The 19,237-nt window shown below is 47.9% G+C and overlaps 1 protein-coding gene across 1 annotated transcript in view; it reads left to right on the top strand.

The window, feature by feature from the left end:
* Positions 1 to 19,237, top strand: part of LOC147702949 (uncharacterized) — a 4,293,369-nt gene that overhangs the window by 978,697 nt on the left and 3,295,435 nt on the right. Inside the window, exon 8 of the mRNA XM_086929459.1 lies at positions 15,431 to 15,519. Within this exon, the coding sequence (XP_086785585.1) occupies positions 15,431 to 15,519 (89 nt within the window). The remainder of the gene's footprint in view (positions 1 to 15,430; positions 15,520 to 19,237) is intronic.

Here is a 19,237-nt window from a genome sequence, read left to right as displayed (position 1 = left end):
TGATACTTAAAACGGATACAATATATACAATTACATACAATGATAAAAGTTGACTAAACGTGCTCAACTGGTGCTTCTAAATACGCCTACCCCAGTGTACCTAACCTAAGCCTAGTATGTGCGAAGGAGTAAGGGAGTTGCAGTTTAAGTTAAGTTAGTTTTGCCAAGAATCTGTCTCAAGAATTCTCTAAGGGTCTAATCAGCTCCGTACCTTGGTTTTACAATGAAGGAGGTCTTGTATCTCGTTCTCAGGATTCGATCTCCCAGTAACACGCAAGGGTGACTGGAAACACTGGAGCTGGATTTTCTCGGCAGGAGAAAAAGACTGCGTCTTTCTCAGTGCGTCAAATGGGAGGGACGGCTTCCTTTGGCACTCGCATCAGCTGGGCTTCGGATAAGTAGATAGCCGCTCTGCTCCAAAGCACCGTGTGTTGCTTAAGGCAAACGCAGGTATATTTATACATGGAAGGTGCCGTGTTTGACGTAAGGTTGGACATAAGACGTCAATAAAAGATGTCACTAGGAACTGGTCGTTCTTTCGGTCTGGCAGGAGTTCTAGGACAAATCAAAACAAAAGCATGGGGATTTCCCAGGTTGCTGGAGATTTGGTTTGTTTAAAGAACTCGTTGTACTTTCTAGGAGTCTAAGGAAGTAGCCTTACCGTATTTTGACTGCATTGGCTATTACTAAATATGGATATGATTCTTATGCCTTTATAAGGATATGATTTGCTATAACCACATAAGGGCATAAATCGGGAATATTTAATTAGGGTCCTAAATACGATAAGCCATTGCTGCGGGATATTCCTAACGGTAATTTCAATGGAAACATCACTGTGAAGTTGCAAGTCGCCTTAGAAATACAATTGAGCCATAAAAAACAAACTAGAAAAATGTAACAGTCCCTGTACCTGTCCCTCCCTCCTCCTTGCCAACCTGCATGAGGGACTTAGAACTACCCGCCTCCCAAACAGTGCAGAGTGCCTATTTCCCATTTCCCGTTACCTTTGTAAGGGGGTAGCCTCCTTTCATCTGTGAATATGCTTCAGTGGTTGTAACTTGTTACCAGAAGTAATTTCTCAAACCTCCGGTCAATATTATCAACAAAGTCTCTAATTAGATACAGAACCCGATGGGACTATGGACTTTACAGTTTAACAGATGGAAGTGGTCGTTGTGTAGTCCTTATTCTCTTGGAACTGGTGCCTTTGTCGCAAACAGCCTTTATAATCGTCCAGTTTAGCAGCCATTGTCATACTTTCAGTTTCGAGTTGGCGCACTTGATGTTTAAGTTCAGTGGTATCGTCACGTAAAGTCCCCTTTGTGGTTTCCACTTCCGTGACTCGTGTGCTCATGTTTTTAAAGTCGGCTTAGATCAGTGAGAGTTCTACCGATAGCGTGCCAATATGAAAGTCAAGGGCTGTGTGCACCCTATTCAAGGTAGAGAGTATATGCTGCAATGTTCCTTCTGGCCCTTCCAACAAGGCCTCATCTGGAGCCAACGTAGACGGTTGGGTCATTGTTTCCTGTTGGTTTTTAATGCATGTGTATTTATCCAATTTGGTCTGGTGCACGACGCCCTGACCCCTACCCCCCATCGCTATGTGTTTTGGGTCGTATCACGCAGCGGTCAAGAAACTGGAGTGGTAGTACTCACCGCTGCCTGTCTGGTTAATGCACTGTCACCTGCGGCCTTTCGGGTGTCCTATCACAGGATACGGTTGTTGTTTTGTGTGCGCACAGGCTGCGGATCAGAGTGGTGGCGCAGTCAAGACCACCAGGCGGCGCGCTTTAATGAAGGGACCAGTGATGTGCTTCTGTTAGTGTTTGGTCACTTTCCTGCTGGTTGTGTAGGCTCTTAAGGGTCCTTATTGCGTGTTTGATTCTGCTACTCATACTAAGGAGTGCTATCCTGAGCAACAGTTGTCTGATTTTGCTCTGTTGCACGCACCCCCACTGCTATGCGGCAGTTGCTGGCTTGGAATGTCTCAAAGTTATTTCAGGGGCGCCTGGGTTTGGGTAGCACTCCGGCGTTTTACGGGGGACCCACTTGCAGTGTTCTCAGAGTCTCCCCAAGAATATTCATTCAGTAAGGGGCGGAGGGATAGAATCCAGCTAGGACCTTGAGCATGGCAAGCCCGTGATAAGATTATTCTCGCAACGCCGGTCGGAGCACTCCGAGTCCTTGCAGCCGTCCCCCAGGTGTAGCTGAGAGTCTGCGCTCAGTTCCAGAGAAACAAACCCAAATCGGCTCCTTCACGCTTTGTGGAGGTGGGGACGAGCATGTGCGCACGGGAAAGACGTCGGAGATGACGGTGGGGGCTTGAAGAAATTTCAGGTGGCGGCCATTTTGGTCAGCTGCCAGCCACGCCCCAAGATCTGCTTCACACAACGCCGCGTCAACAGTTTTCTTTTTCTAAATGATTTTTATAAAATGTACTGTAATGTTTTGATAAATTGTATGATATTTTATGAAATAATGTTGAATAACAGATCATATCTTTTTTTACAATAAAATCAATACAAAACGCAAATCTTCTTGTCAATTTCGCCTTCTCCATCCCTGCTGTAATTCTTATATTGTTCACAATCATCAGTATTTAAGAGTTAAGAGTGTTTTGTTTAAGTTTAAAGTATTTTATTTAGTGCAACATACATGGACAAACATACAGAAAGTATGAGGCATCAGTTCAGTATGGACAAGGCCGCTCCCACAGCGTTATATCTGCAAAGGATAGTTCGATCGTGGGCCAGTCCGCAGTGGCCTTGGAGGATACGCATTGTTGCAGTGTTAAATTACATTCCCTTCTCAAACCCCCCCCCCCAAACCCCAACTCCCAACCCCCCATTTCCCCTGCCCACCCCCACCCACCCATCGTCCAGTGCACAGGTCTTTTCCGAGCCATCTACCGAGGTCGCCCTTAGCGAGAGAGGTGGATTCCTTATTCACTCAAGAGGTCGGTGCAGCCGGGTTCGTGAGCCTCAAGAGGCGAAGGTATTTGGGACAGGTGAGCTCCCTGAATTCAGTGAGCAGCAGAGAGTGGAATGGTTGCCAAAGATCGTTAAATTGCTCTATATCCCCCGCTACTGTGAGTGATAATTTCTCCATGCCCAGTACATGCCATAATCTGTGTAGCCAGCCCGTGAGAGAGGGTATCGTGGTAGTGCGCCAATGTAATAAAATGTTCTGAACTGCTGAACCCAGTGCGATAGCTATCTGTCTGCCCCTGCGTGATCTGAGGGGATACATCAACCCATTTGGGAGCCCTAACCGGGTATATGCGGGAAAGCGTGGCAGTTCTGTGTTAAAATGGGAACCGATTTCGTCCAACACTTCCTTCCAGTAGGGCTCTAGAAGCGGACAGTCCCATAGAATGTGTGTCAGTGTGCCCCGGTGTCCACACCCTCTCCAACATGTGTCCTCCTTGCTACGGTCCATTTAATGGACCCGCTCCGGCGTATAGTACCAGTAGGTAGAGACCTTAGTCAGCGTGTCAGTGAGGCCCATGTGGTATGCTGAGTGTCTTGCCCTGTAAGATATCTGCTCCCATTCCTTATGGCTCAGTGTCCTACCCAGCTCCCGTTCCCAGCGCTCTCTTCCCGAGTTATAGAGGTGCGAAGAAAGTGGTTGCAGTAGCCTATAGAGATCTGTGATCAATTTCGATTCTGATGTTCGTGTCAGAAGCCATTTCTCGTATGGGAGGAGTTGTCTATCAGCCGACTCCTGTACCTGTGGGTGTAGTGCCCAGTGGCGAGCCTGCATATAGCGGAGTCTTTCCGATTCAGGGAATGAAAATTCCTGTTGAAAGTGCAGGAAGGAGATGATTCCTTCTGGGCCATACAGATGACACAGGGCTCGACACCCGGCCGCTCGCCAGTGGGTAAATGCCCCCCTTTCCATCCCCGGAGTAAAGTCCGGGTTGTCCACCAGCGGTGTAAGTGGTGACGGGAACGTGGTGAGATTATGTGCGAGGTTGGTGGCGTCCCAGACCCACAGGGGTACTCTGGTGACGAAAGAGGCATACAGATTCGCGGGCCGGTGAGGCCGGCGTAGAAACGGGACTTCCTGCAGGGGTCGGCCTACCACTGCCTGATCCTGGAAGAGCCAGTGCTTATCTGACTCCCACCTGCTCCATTCTACCAGATAGCGTAACTGTGCTGCGTGGAAGTACTTACGAAGTTCCGGTATTCCTAGCCCTCCTGCCTCTGGGGCTAACATGGAGAGAGCCCTGCGCATTCTGGGCTTCTTGCCTTGCCAGATAAAGCGCGAGAGGTCTGCCTGGAGCTGTGGGATCCACCCGACCGGTGGCTGGAGCGGCAAGGCCCGGAACAGGTAAAGAACATGGGGTAGGACCGTCATTCTCACGGCAGCTATTCTGCCTAACCGGGAAAGAGTGCCGCGATTCCATCGCCCCAGTTCCTCCCGGATCTTCTTTCCCAGTGCAGTGTAGTTAGCCCTCACCATGGCTGGCTAGGTAGGGGCCAGCTGGATCCCCAGGTAAGGCACCAACTCCGATGACCAAAGCATGAGGAATTGGCCTTGTAGGTGAGCTCTAGGGCCGGCGTAAGGGAGATATCCAGAGCCACAGATTTCCCCATATTCATTTTAAATCCTGCAACTGCACTAAAGGAGTCCAGCTCCTCGATGCAAGCCGGCAGGGCCGTCAGGGGCTCGTCTAGCGATAGTATGATGTCATCCGCGTAGAGGCTAATGGTGTGCGTAAAGCCCCTGAACCGCACCCCTGTCGCCGCCGGATTGTCACGCACCCGTTGGGCGAATGGTTCCATATAGAGGGCGAAGAGCAGTGTCGAGAGCAGGCATCCCTGCCTAGTACCTCTCTCGATGTTGAAGCTGCTCGAACTATAACCATTCACTCGCACCACCGCAGTCGGTAATCTGTAGCAATTAAGGATCATGGAGCGGAACGTGTCCCCTATGCCCGCCTTCATCAAGACCTGTTCGAGATAAGGCCAGTGCACTCGGTCGAACGCCTTCTCAGCATCCACCGGCAGCATCATTCTCTCTCCCGGAATCCGAGAGGCCTTCTCCAAGAGGTGAACAATCCTCTTGGTGTTGTCCACCGTCTGCCTTCCTGGGACAAATCCTGCCTGGTCCGGATCTATAAGACTGGGCAGGTGGGGGCCTAATCGGGCCGCAAGGATCCCAGTGTATAGTTTTAAATCCACATTCAAGAGGGATATCGGCCTGTAAGAGCCGCAGTGCTTCCGGTCTTTCCCGGGTTTGGGGATAACCGTGAGTGAGGCCCGCAGGAGGTCAGGTGGAATGGCCCCCGGAGCAGCGAATGAGTTAAAAAGGCAGGTGAGAATCGGGCTATTGTCGTGCAGAACGTTTTATAAAAAAGTGAAGTATACCCGTCCGGTCCCGGTGCCTTGCCATGCTTGAGCCTGGCGATGGCAGAAATTACTTCCTCTATTCGGATTTCCTTATCTAGTTGCTCCGCCTGCAAGGTGTCCAGGGAGGGCAGGGTGACCGAGTCCAAGTATGTGGACGTCGCAATTTCATCCGGTGGGTCTCCGGCATATAGATCCGCATAAAATCTGTGGAATGTTTCAGCTATATGGGGGTCATCAGTCACCACCGCACCCGTGGGGTCGGAGATCTCTTTCACTAGCTGTCTCTGATGCGCCACCCGGAGCCTATTGGCCAGTAGTCTGCCACAGCGGTCCCCACCTGTGTAGTATGTGTGGCACAGGCGTAATGCAGCGTACTCTGCGTGGTCCAAATCTAGAGCCGCCAAGAATTTCCTTGCCTCCTTAAGCTGCTTCCATATTCTGGGGGCCCCCGTGATGCGGTGCATCTGTTCAAGCTCGCGGACCCGCTGGGTGAGTTCCTCCCTCTTGGCCTGTCGTTCTTTATTTTCCGCAGAGGAGATTGCCAAAAATTCCCCTCTTAGGACTGCCTTCAAGGCTGCCCACTGCGTTGCTAAGGGGGTGTCAAGGTTATCGTTGTGGGACAGGTACTCCCGGATCGCTCCCTCTATGCGGTCCACCACTGCCTTCCTGTGCAGCAAGGTGTCGCGGAGGTGCCATGTTCTGGGAGGTCCAGCCACCGGTGGTAAACACAAAGTGGCGGAGACCAGGGCATGGTCCGATAAGGACAGGACTCCCAAGTCCGACGTAGAGACCAAGTCCGCACCGGAGTTGTGACCAGGAGATAATCCAGCCTCGCGTACCTTTTGTGGGCATGGGAGTAGTACGAATACCCCCTGTCATTGGGATGCATGTGTCGCCAGAGGTCGTGTAAGTCTACGTCGGACAGCTGCGTCTTACAACCGGCTGAGAACTCTCCGACCTGCGGGGAGCGTTGCGCGGATCTATCCATGGCTGAGTCAAAAGCCATGTTAAAGTCTCCCCCAATGATAACATGCCTATCCTGTGAGGCAGTAACGTCTACAAGCGCTGACTGCAGGAAGCGTTCTTGCTGTTCATTGGGGCTATACAGGGACACAACTGTAAAAGCGATACCTCCAATCCTAAACCGGTATGCTAACAGCCGACCTTTGTGTTCTGCGTGCTTGTGAAGGATTTCCCCTTTAAAGTGTCTGGCCACCAGGATTGCCACCCCCGCTGTCTTAGTGGTGCTAGAAGAGAAAAACTGTGTAGGGAATTTATGCGAGCGCAGCCTGTGAGTGTCTCGCGGAAGCAGGTGTGTCTCCTGAAGATGACATATGTCAGCTTGAGTGACCTCCAGGAGAGACAATACTGCCCGTCTTTTGACCGGATTGTTGAGGCCCCTTACATTAAGGGTTACCACCTTAAAAGTGCCGGTAGGCATAGGAGAAGGTGTAAGCGAAGGCGTAGTTTCCCCGCCCGGACAAGGCAAGGTATATGAGTGCCACCGAAGCTGCTAGGACCTGCATAGCACACTGGACGACTCCCCCTTCCCTGCCAACTCCCCAAACCCTACCCAGAACTCCCCGCCCCCCCACCAACCCTCTCTCCCCAATCCAAACCCAAAACTACCCCAACAACACCCCTCCCCTGCATCCCATCCCACCAACTGTTTCCAGAACCCCATTGTCCCAGGCCAGTCCTCATTGGACAAGTCTGTGGAAAGTTACTTAAGTGGACGTCCAGCCACTACACACCCACCCGCCGCCCCCCCCCTCCCCTGAACCCCCAAACCTGCATTGTTGAGTAAGCTGTGTCGATCTCCCCCCGGAGTTCATTCAGGCCGTCTGAGCAATACCACCAGATGCCGTGTCTCTGGCCACTTCTTGGACCGCGTTGGCCATTTCCGCTCGTATAGTGGGTGAGTCCGGTCATGCGGAAGATGTAGAGGATCGCCGTGCAGGGATCGTTTGCCAGCCGTCTCTGGTAATCGACCGTCAGCGAGGGGTGGGTGCAGCGTCATCCGACGCGGTGATTCCAAGCACTCCGCAGGCGTCCTGGAGGGAGCGAGGCTGATGCAGGGTCCCATTTCACCTAAAGATAAGGCGGAAGGGATGGCCCCAAGAGTACTGCGTGTTGTGGTCTCTCAGGAAGTCCGTTGCTATTTTGAATGCTTTACGCTTCTGGAGTGTGATCACCGACAGATCCTGAAAGAGAGCGACCTGTTGCCCCCGGAAACGCAGGGACTGCTGCTGTCGTGCCTCACGTAGGATCCGCTCCTTCAAGGGATAGTCTGGCAGGAAGGCCAAGATATCGGGGGTGGCGCTGAGGCTCGACGTGTCGGGCCCACCCTATGCGCTCTGTCAATTCTGATAGGGAAGTCATCCGGCTCCCCTAGTATCTCCCTGAAGAGGTCTCTTAGACACCCAGCAACGTCCTCACCCTCTTCTCTAGATGGAATTCCCCGGACCCGGATGTTATTGCGACGGGACCGGTTCTCGAGGTCTTCATTGTGCGCTTGGAGGTCAAGTTGTTGATCCCTTAATCGCAGCACCTCCTGTTGCAGCTGCGTAATCTCCTCGTCTCGAGTGTGTCCAACTTCCTCCACCGTAGTCACCCTCTCGCCCAGGCTATCGACCTCTCTCCGCACCTCCCTAACCTCTCCGGCCACTTCTTGCTTCAGTGCGTGGAAATCTTCCCTAAGCGAGCTGAAGAGAGACTCTAAGAAAGATCTAGTTACTTCCCCCCCCCCACACCCCCCTGGGAGCCGCTTGAGGGGCCTGGTGAGTGCTGTCCCTTATCTTGTTTTGCAGGACCTCTACTCAGCATTTCTGGTAATGTCCGTTCTCCTTTCTTGCTCCCTCTGTTGCCAGCCATACTTCCAGGGGGGGTTACACACCGAGAGGCGTGCTACTCAGTTGGTCATCCACTCTAAGCAAATACAGTTCCGGGACTTCCACCTGTCCGGCGAGCCGGCCACTCGCAGTGCCCAGATCCGCAGCAATACTCCCGGGTGTCCCAGCGGTCAGCTCACCTCCGCTCCCGGACACCCGTGTGCTCCTTGTCCTCAGGCGCAGGGAGGCAGATGGCACCAACCCCCACGGCAGTCGTGGGAAGAGGCCCCCAATGAACACACTGTCGCCTTCTCAGCACTTGCCGTGTTCGTCTTCGCTCCGGGCGCCTGGTGCTTCAAGCGCCCACTACTGGAGGGCGGATCCAACTCGAATGTTCCCCTTCTCAGCCGCAGTAATCTCCAGGTCGCTCCCATTGTCCACAGACCCTAGGTCTCCTGGCTCAGTGGGTCGGTGCGCCACCACCTCTGATGATCGTAATGCGTGACACCCAGGCCTCAGGCTTGCATGGGAGGCGTTGCCATGTCCACCGACCGTTAGGTGTTGTCCGCCAGTAATGTTAGGGCACCCTGCACCCTCGGATGCACTGCCTCGGTGATCCGGGGTCTCTAGGCCGATTCCGGCAGGGTGGGGTCTGGCCCGTACAGTCAATCCAGGCCCGCCGCGGCTGCTCTACGGTTCACTGGCATGGCCCCCGAGGCCTATCCGTTGTCTGTAGGCCTCCTCGCCTTCCGGGGCCGCTCCGTCAGTAGGCCTCGTACTCGGCCTCGTGCGCGTCACCAGCACGGAGATCCATGCTGGTACAGCCGTCCCTCGCCCTCTGCCGATTGCTCACCACCTACGCCCCCATACGTAGCGGCAGGACACGGTCTCTCTGCGGGGCCCTCCGCACCGCCCACGGCCTCGATGTGAGTCTCTCCGCCGAAGCACGGCCCCACCGCAGTGCCGCCACCACTCACCGCTGCTCTCTCGGTGCTCTGCTGTTATGGGTCCTGGGTTCCCAGATGGGGTGGGCGAATAGTCCGGCGTTTCCCCTCCCTGACGTCGAGCAGCGGCAGGCCGGAAAAAGTTCGCGTAGGCGGGAGCCCACTGATAGGCCGCGTCCCTGGCCTCGCGTAGTAGCCCGCGCCGGTGCCCTCGGTCCGAGTCCTCCGCCTCCGGGCACCGGGCGCTCTTACCCCGCCGTTCGGCGCTGGAGTCTCAAGAGGGTTCCGCTCTTCACCTCCGGTCGGGCTGCCCCACTTCAGGACGTCTCCGGGCCGATTCGACCCTCGCGGCCCCGATGTTTGGTCGTTTCGCCGTGCCGCCTCTGCCTCCGACCTCACTCCCGGGGCTCCTCCGCAGCGACCTCGGAAGCTATCAGCACTCCAGTCGGTGTTGCTGGATGTCCTCCCAACCTCCGAAACAGATCCCCAGCCGTTTTGGGGGGAGATCTGCAGATAGTGGCGGTACAGGGGTTCGGGTAGACGGGAGCTCGCAGAGAGTGCGACCGCTCACTCCGCCATCTTGGCCACGCCCCCAGAGTGTTTTGTTTAATCCTCATAACACATTTGTAAATTTGTTAATTTGTTTATGGACTCAAAGATTTGACTAAATCAGGTCACCACAGAATAAAGTTAAACAGGGAGACTACTCTTTGTAGTCTTATCTGTTAGTCAAAATCAGGAAAAGGGATCTCTTTGCATTTGTTGTATTTTTCATCCACATCTATTGATGGTAAATAGTTAAGACTCTGTCCAGGTGGTTCCTGTGTTAGCTACCATACCACCACCTTACACTCCAGCCACAAATCTGGGCAACAACAATTTAAAACAACCAATTCAAATCTGCCCACAGCATTGGAGAAAGATGTGACAATTCATAGACATCACCAAACCACTTTGACGGGTCTTCTCTCAACTTTGGAAAGTTATGTCTAAAAACAAACAAATCTTCCCTCTTCCAAGGGGCATGCATTAAACTCCCTCTGTGCACTTCCCTTAAAAGAAACTCAGCCACTGTACTTGTTCCCACTCCCGAATCACTTGCTTGACCTTTTCCCCTTTTTACCTAACTGTTCTTCATCTTTATATTATTTAATGTTCCCTTATTCCTTTTTTTCTGGATATTTCTTAAAATTTCTCCAGTCTCGTATTTTCTCAATCAATCTTCCATATGGGCTCTCAGTGTAATGAGATGCCTCTCTTTGATTTCATCATGTGTTAAAATCCATTTTGTAATTTTGTTTGGCATTCTTCATTTTACTTATGTCAATATCTAACTTATCAGCCAATTCTTCTAATTTGTCATGTGCTTCATTGGTGCACCTAGCTGCTTCTTTGATCAAGTATTTCATCTCATCTGCATTATATGTCAGTAATGTGTTCATATCCACATTACACTGAAGCATCTCTTCAAATTCTACTTTAGAATCTCAATATAGACCTCTTCATGAGTAGGTGCAATCATCAATGTCTCTGCAGTGTACTCAGTCCCACTTGTACTAGGCCTTGTCATTGTAATTGGAACTTCTGACGTGGCACTAGGTACTACCTCCACCAACCGTGGAGAAGTGTGGCTCACGGTGTAAAGCAGGCAGACCCGGAAGCTGAGGTCAGACCCGGGACCAGGGTTCAATTCCCGACGCGGCAGGGTCTTGAGCTCAAATGTCCACGGACTTGATAATTCTCGCTTCGGTGCCTGCTCTAATCATGGGTTCTCACTCTGCAACTCTGGGCATTAAGCTTGCTTAATCTCCACAACGGCCCCCCTGCGGCGGGATGCCTGGCTTTCACCTTGGGGATGCCCTGTAGGGGCTATCTCACAGGGAAAAGCCAGGACGGGTTCCCAAGGCAAGCGCCGGGAAACCTCCGGGTAGCTGTGCGCTCAATAAATGCAATAATAATAATAATAATAACCCCCTGCAATAGTATCGGTATATTCTGCAGATCTGTCTCAGAACAGAATAGGTCTTGAAATCAGTAACTCACTGAACAATGTGTCATCATCATCATCATCTGGTTCCTCATTCTATTTCTTCACTTTCGATTTATCTGGTTTGACCTAATTTTTTTGTTCTGTGACTAAAGCAATGTTTTAACACTTTCCATTGTATTCACTCTCTATGCCTTTTCCTCGTTGGTTAGCCTGGCTTCTGGCCAGCCCCTGAAGGAGTTCTTAAAATATCTATCCTTCTCTCTCTCTTTCTCTGTTGCCATGCCATCTGATTTATTGGGTGCTTTATACTTTGTAATTCTAGACGTGGGACACACATTGTCATAGACCGTCTTAAAAGTCTAATTTCTCAAAGTTAAAGGTGGCCTTCATAGGAAACTCTAACTTCTCATGATGTGCTTTATATTTATTCCATTCGGGAATGTAAACGCTTGTATAATACCAACCTCTTCCATCATTTCAAATACTGACGTGTCCTCCTTTGGCATCTTCTTACCCTTTATAGGCTTATTCTGTTTTTTAGGTTTAAGTTTTGTAAATACTCTAACCATGGTTACACTTATTCAAGCTCATAACAACCTATGAAGTCAAAACAATGAAAACAAACTTAGCGAACAACAACCAATTGCAGCACTGCTCTGTCAAAGGTCCACCGATTACAGGGCAGCTATACTAACATGGTGACGTCACACCAATCCCAGCATGGCTCCCTGGCTGAACGGCTAATCACAGCACATTTTCTTCATGAAGAGGCAAACAATTACAAAACCACAAGAAACCTTTAAAAACTAATAAACGCCTTGACTGTGCACTCTAGAAAGGAAAATATATCAGCATTTCTCAAGTCAGAATATTCACCACAATAGAAACTATTTTGAGCAAGCAAAGAAAAACAGTACCTGAAAATAAGATTGAATCCCAAACAACCCACAAAGTTATCAGTAGGCAAACCTCTGACCAGCAGAATTCTACCCTTAGTTAATGTACTACACCCCCATGCATTAAGGGCAAGCACAGCAACTCAAATTAATCTCTCTAACCCGATAAAGAAGATTTATTAATGTAAATCCCTGCAGATCTGTGATCATTGCCTCACTCTACACACTACAATGATTGCCAAGGTAATAATATCTCAAGATCTTAGATTACCAAAAAAATACGATAAACAACTACATTCTCTCCTATAAACAAAGCAACATCAAATGGGCTCACAAATGCGAATAATACAAGTTCAAAATAGTAGTAAGCCCACCAATTGAAGCCACTATCATCACATAACCCAGCAGCTCACCACAAAAACTGAATTTCATCATCACAAAGCATACAAACTCATGCATTCAAATTCTCCCTATTCATACCTACACTTCAGGTTCATTCAGGACTGCATAGCAATACTGCTTGTCACCCCTCAGAAGGATCCAACACCGAGAAGTTGCAAGGCAAAACTCCTTTCTCTTTCTTTCCAGACAACTAAGGCCACAATTATTCTAAAAATCTTTAGGAGACTCTTTAAAGAGGAGGTGCTCAAGCACCAACCATCCTCTGTTGCCAACTTTGTGGGGTCCAATAATAATCTGAACCCCAATATTTAATCACCCTAATATTTTAGCAAAATAATTTGTCTCCCAAGTCTCCAGGTGATTTATCTGTTGGAGACTACACTTCTCATCAGGCAAACACAAGTTAGGTAGTTATATTGAATCAAATATTGAAAGCATACAGAACTCAATTCCAGATAAAAAATAAGGCATAAAGTGAATTTATTACAGAATAAATAAAATTGGTACAGGGAAAAATGCATGAAATTCCTTGAAGGCCTAATACAGATGAATGCAAAATCAATAAAACCTTATAATCCCTATTTAGTAACATTCTAAGTGTCAAACTCATAAAGTACAGACAGCATCCCAATAATAAGTTTAAGAGCAAAAGGGGAGCATGGCCTTTTGCCTGCGAGGAAAATATTAAAGAAGATATCTTCCGCAAAAGACAGGAACCCAAAGGTTTGATAGACAAATCATATAAGCTATTAATAGATTCTGCAAGTTCAGCATGGTATGATCATGGTTAGGATTGCATTGGAAAATCAGAAACCGCAATGTAATTGTCTTCATCTTTAGCATTAACCTATTTCTTAAGGTAAAAGAAATCTTCTGCTTGCTCCACCATCAACTGTGCTTCGAAGATGTACTGCACAATTGAAACACTTCTTAAACAATGCCCACAGAATTAACACAACCATACTAACACCTCCAGCAGAAGTCCTTGACAAGGATACTTTGAGTAGACGATGGAAGCTTTATTCACAATGCATGCTTTCTAACATTGTTGCCTGTCGATAATATATTGACGTAATTCACCTGATTCTCTGCGTAAATGAAGGGAAAGATGGCTTTGTAGTGGGACCCTGATTGGGAAGGGGAATGAGCAGGAGAAAGCTGATTAAAACATCAGAAACTAAATACATTTTAAGAATAATGGTTTATCCTACAAAAATTAGCATAACTATTCATAGAGTTTTTTACACTTCCAATTGATTTAGGTAACTCGGTCCAAGTGCTGCATCATTAGTTCATCGGTCACGACTCCGTGGATCATTAAAACACTAATTATCACAAATATTTTTTCCCACGATATCTGCAACACTAATAAGAATCCACCATAGAGATCTGCACGTTGGCACTGCTCGATTACTAAGGTGCTCCACATCTGACAACGCGGAAAGATATTAGAAAGAAACTGATGTCAGTGTGCAGAGGTGGCAGCTATATAGAAGCCCTGATGTCATATCCGGGGCGGGATGCATCTGAAGCCGAGCTACATGCATGAAACCACCTACCAACATACGAGGGAATTGTTGTAGAATGTTTTCCAGATTCAGTCTAGCATCTGAAGGTAATCACAAGGTGAGGAATCTGCTGTTAAAAGTATCCACCCGAAAGAGCATTACCAAAGGAATGTAACTTTTTCAACTGGCTGGAGCATTGCAGCTTAAAGAGTGGTACTGTAGGAGGTGTGGCTCCCGTGTTCACTGTGTGAGCTCTAATATTCAATATAATAATGCGCCTTTCGTGTATTGGTCAGACAGGAGGACACGAAATCGCTCCTTCTGCATAGTGTCACTCAGCTGGGCTGAAATGGGAGCAAGAGTGTGCTGCTGTGCGGTACAGTCCTAGTCATGATAGCAGTGCAGTTGCATTGTTATGTTATGTTATATGCTGTTTTATACCGTGCTTCATTACTACCGGAGTATCCTGACGCGAATAGACCGCTGGGGAACCCGTCCTGGCTTTCCCGGTGAGATGGTCCCTACTGGGTATCTCCAAGGTGAAACCAGGCATCCCCGGCGTATGTGGGGGGCCGTTGTGGAGATGAGGCAAGCTAATGCTCAGAGTTGCAGAGTGTGATCCCTGGTTAGAGTAGGCACCGAGGTGAGAATTATCAAGTCTGCTGACCCTGGTCCACGACCCTGCCGCGTCGGGAATTGAACCGTGGTCCCGGGCCGTCCTCTGCTCCCAGGTTTGCCACCTCTAACCAGTGAGCCACACCACTCCATTGTAGTACATGGATCAAGAATCCATTCATTGTGATTGATGAAAGCACTACATAGGCAGGCGAATATATCTAATCACCAATGAAATGGCTGCTATCTATGAAGAAAATACTTTTGCATGCCGATCCAAAATTAGGATGACAACCTAACAAGTAATGGATGGAAGCACTTGATGGCTGAAGGAACAGACCACAAAAAACCGTACTATTTCTTGTTTTCTCCATTACGAAACATATGTAATTCAAAACAAATTCCCAAAAAACAAAAGATATGTCAAACCACTCCAGCTGTCTACAGAGACCTAAAAAGGCACATCAAGTGGAACCCCTTATTCTTGAGTTTGAGCCTCAGAGATGGTGGATGTGATATGGTCAAATATGATGTAACAAAAGATAAAGGGGCTTATTTACAAGCCTCTTGTGCTACTTTTGCTTCATTTTTAACATGGGAAAAGTGACGTACAGGTGGCGCAAGGGGCTTGTAAATAAGCCACAAAAAGCTGTAGTTGAGTAAATAGCGTAAGCCTCTCCCACAGTTACCCACTGAGAATATTTAACCTATATCAAAACCAGGTGTTTTTACTACAACAGTAGCACTGCTCTTTCTCATGGACAAAGCTTAATTGGACTTTGATGTTATATCTCGTTTGTTATTTTCATTATGGTGCTTTATTTGAAAATATCTATCACAAGTTGTAATAATGGACGTGATTCTCACTCGTTTGCATCCTTTTACAGGTTTGTTTACAAATTGAGCCTTCTGACAGGGCGACAGCATCTGCACTACTGAAGCATGAATATTTCACCAAAGAAGGATTTGAAGAGACGTAAGCACATTGTTATTATTTAAGACATCTACATCGTGCCCTGGAACGCGAAATAAGGGAATATATTAAAGTTACTTCTGAAGTTATCATTAAAGATTCATAAATTAAATGACATGTGTACTTATTCTATCGCCTCAAAACGAATTTTCAAGTGACCGTCTGTAGAGAAGGACACATGTTCAAATTGTCTCAAGTTCCATCCAGTGATACGTTCGTATAGGTGAAAGAAAAAACACTAAAGAACACTTGAATGCAACTGTAGTTTTCGAGAGAGCAGCACATTGTTTTACCCTCAGTGGAATGGCATCATTTACGAATTATATTAGTAGCAACAACTTTATAATTGCATTACTTCGAAGACAGAAAAAAATACCTGTGAAATATCTGTTGTTGAGTTACAATGGATAGGGAAATGACCTATCCTTTTCTTTTCCATTAATTTCAAGATAGGTATTTGTGTGGCATTGCCTACTAACCATGTTATGTGATGAATGCAACCTCGTTTTGGTGAGTTAGCAGGTATTTGTGCCTCATAGCTAACAATATGTCACAAGCTTCATCGTTACAGGTCACGTGCAACCATATGACCACGGTTAGCACTTAATACTTTTTGGTGCAATTTTTACATTTAACGATTTTGCTTATTGGGTTTTGTCATTTCGGTGTCATTATATTTATTAAAATGCACTCTGTTTCTAAATTCGTTCAGGTTTTTTCTACGTCGTGTTTTGACTTTATTCTTGTTTGAGTACAATAAAAATGCTTTACACGTTGCCTCTAAGATAAGACTGTCTGCTATATACCATAGCCACCAGGGCATTGTACTCAGGTTAGTTTGATCACTTTAAGGGCTCACCATAACCAGGATTATGGTTACTATTGAGGTGGGTTCTTAACCCCATTCAACTGTTACCACAATTTTTCAGTCTTCAAACCTATCATCAGTGGTGGCTGCTGACTTTAAAAATTGCGGGGCTTTACCATGAAATATACATAGATGAATATAATAAAGAGACTTACCTCAACGATCTTCTTCTACTGCAAGAATTCCGAGCACTGAGGTTTATCCTCCTTCCTCGCAATTAGTTTCAAATCCTGGTCGGGAAAAATAAGCTTCAGCTACCCATTCAATCCGAGCACTGCTCTTATGCTGCATATAATACTAAGCGGCATAAGAGCAGGGCTAGGATTGGCTAGGGCATTGCAAGCACAATGCTCTATTGATAACTGATGGGGCTGTGTCTTTGCTGACACAGCTCCATGATAGCCTTCAATGTGGAAGCCTGAAGTGTGCAAGTCAGGTTAGCCACAGTAAAAATACCGGTTAATCTAACATGCGCTGCTCAGTTTCAGTCTCAGCTGCTCTTCCCAACCACCGAGAGCTCCAAACCTCGGCCCCATTACGAAATACAATTGAATGGAGGTATGGCGTAGGAGGCTAATTTCATTTATCACAAGGAGCCTGGGACATAGTGGCTTGCAGCAGTTGAGGGTCAACGCCCCTGCACCCCTATGATCAAACCGCTGCTGGCTATCATCCTCATTTGAATCATCCATTACACCAATAATCTAATTCAATGCCTTTGCTGTCCAAGCAATCTCAGAACTCACAAACCACTACAACTTGACCTTTCATATATATGTGCACCATCTCTTTTGGAACCTCGACAGGCACTTCGACTGAGTGTTCCTTCTCTAAAGCAGTCCTTTCCCTCTCCCAATTCTTCCTCTCTCATTTTCCTGAATTTCTTTTCCCTTTACTTTTCCCTCTTCTTATTCTTCCTTTCTTCTAATGCCCGTTCCTGCTGTCTCTCCACCTCCTTTGCTCTTGTTTCTTGTGATCTATTCTCAACTTCTTTCCCTTGAACTCACTAGGCTTCTTCTCTTTAGCTTTAGCTTTCTGGCGAACTAGCTGCAAGTTCGGGGTATCAGTAAGACCTAAACCACCTAAGGGAATATCTCCTGTAGTTGATGACAATGGTGTCCTTGACATCAGAAAGTGGGATGTCTCAGTACAACCATGCAAAACAAATTGGAGACACAATAGGGGTTTTTCAGGGGAAGACTTGTGTTAAGTTGCCAAGACAGTCTGGCACTATCGCACTCCTTCCATGGCTTCCTATCATGGTACGGTGCCTAAAATAAATCATTGTTTCTTCTCTGCTGCCCAGTTTCTGTAAATGGTCCTGTACACAACCTACATGGATCTCCTTATTATTATCCTTATAATTTTTTTCTGGGAGCCTTCCACCTCTCTAAACAACTGAAGGTCTATTCCCACCAACGTTGTTATCTGCCATGTTACTGTGCAGGTATTTCTCTTTTATTTTTATTATTATTATTATTATTTTTTTTTTTGGAAAACCTTTATTTTCAAATCAATGCACACAGCTATTTAGCCTTACATCCCGGAGGCTAGGCAGCATATTATCAGTCAATCGGCTGGTGTACAACCAAATCGTACAGAGGTTTTTTTTAACTTTTTGAAAAATAACTAAGATGAAAAAAGGGAAAGCACCAAACTAGTGCTAAGAAACAAGGCAATTATTTGTGTAACTGAGCCCGATCATAGAAAAGGCTAGGCCCAATAGCATAAAAACAAAGTGATCAGCACCAATTGCAAGACCATGGAGGGGGGGAGGAAACAGGAGACATCAGCAAATAGGACGTATGTTGGAGCCATAGGCTATGGGGACATTCGTTCTTCCATGGGGGCGGTGTCAGGCGGCAGGCAAATATCGCCCCTATACTCGTTCCAGGCCCCCATATCTTTTGCCACTTTTTGCGTTTACCCCTGGCCATGTACACCGTCTTTTCTCGGAACATGCACCAATCCATGTTGGCCTTCCACTGTACCACCTTTGGGGAGGTAGCTGCACCCCACATCTGAGCAATATCTCGTTTCGCGACCATGTTCCCCAAGGTGACCCATTGTGTCTGTGCACTATTATAATCAGTAGGACCCCACACATTCAGGAGGCAGCGCCGGGCCTCTTCCATCACGTCTACCCCAGTCACCTCGCTCATGATCATATGTACTCGCCTCTAGTAGGTGGCAACCAACTGGCACTCCCAGATAATATGCATGAAGGGACGCCAATGCACCACATCCCCGCCTGCAGAGGCCGTCCACTGAATGACCCATGTGTATCAGCCTGGGACCCGTCACGTACACTCTATGGAGAATTTTTAACTGAACCAGCCGCAACCTGGCAGGGATCGCCACCTCCTTGGGGGAGAACACTGCATATTGCCAGTCTTCATCGTCCAGCTCAATCCCATCCCCCACCCACTGGTCTCTCACCCCAAGGAGGAGGTCAGTACGGAGATTGATGAGTTTTTTGTATATTAAGGAAATGGCACTGTCCGGCATGTGGCCGTCCAGCACCCTGTCCTCCAACGGGGAGGACTCAGGGATCTTCTCGCCCTCCGTCATCACTGCCAGAATGGCATGACGCAATTGGGCGTACCGGAAATATTCCGTATCACCCAACTGGAACTCTGTCTGTAAAAGAGTAAAGGACTTTATCTCCCCTTTCACAAACATATCTTCCATCTTGGATATGCCTATCATGTCCCACCTGTCGAATCCCTTCGTGTGCCATAATTTGCCCAGTATTTCAGATTCAAAAAGAGGAGTTGCCATCGTGAGCCTATCCTTCCACCCCTGTGACTTTGTAATTGCCCACCATATGTGTACAGCTGTCTTCGTCGGCCC

Source organism: Lissotriton vulgaris, chromosome 7, assembly GCF_964263255.1.
Source record: "Lissotriton vulgaris chromosome 7, aLisVul1.2, whole genome shotgun sequence".
Classification (NCBI taxonomy): domain Eukaryota; kingdom Metazoa; phylum Chordata; class Amphibia; order Caudata; family Salamandridae; genus Lissotriton; species Lissotriton vulgaris.
The sequence above is the reverse complement of the archived record's forward strand: the minus strand, read 5'-3'. Positions and strand labels throughout refer to the sequence as shown.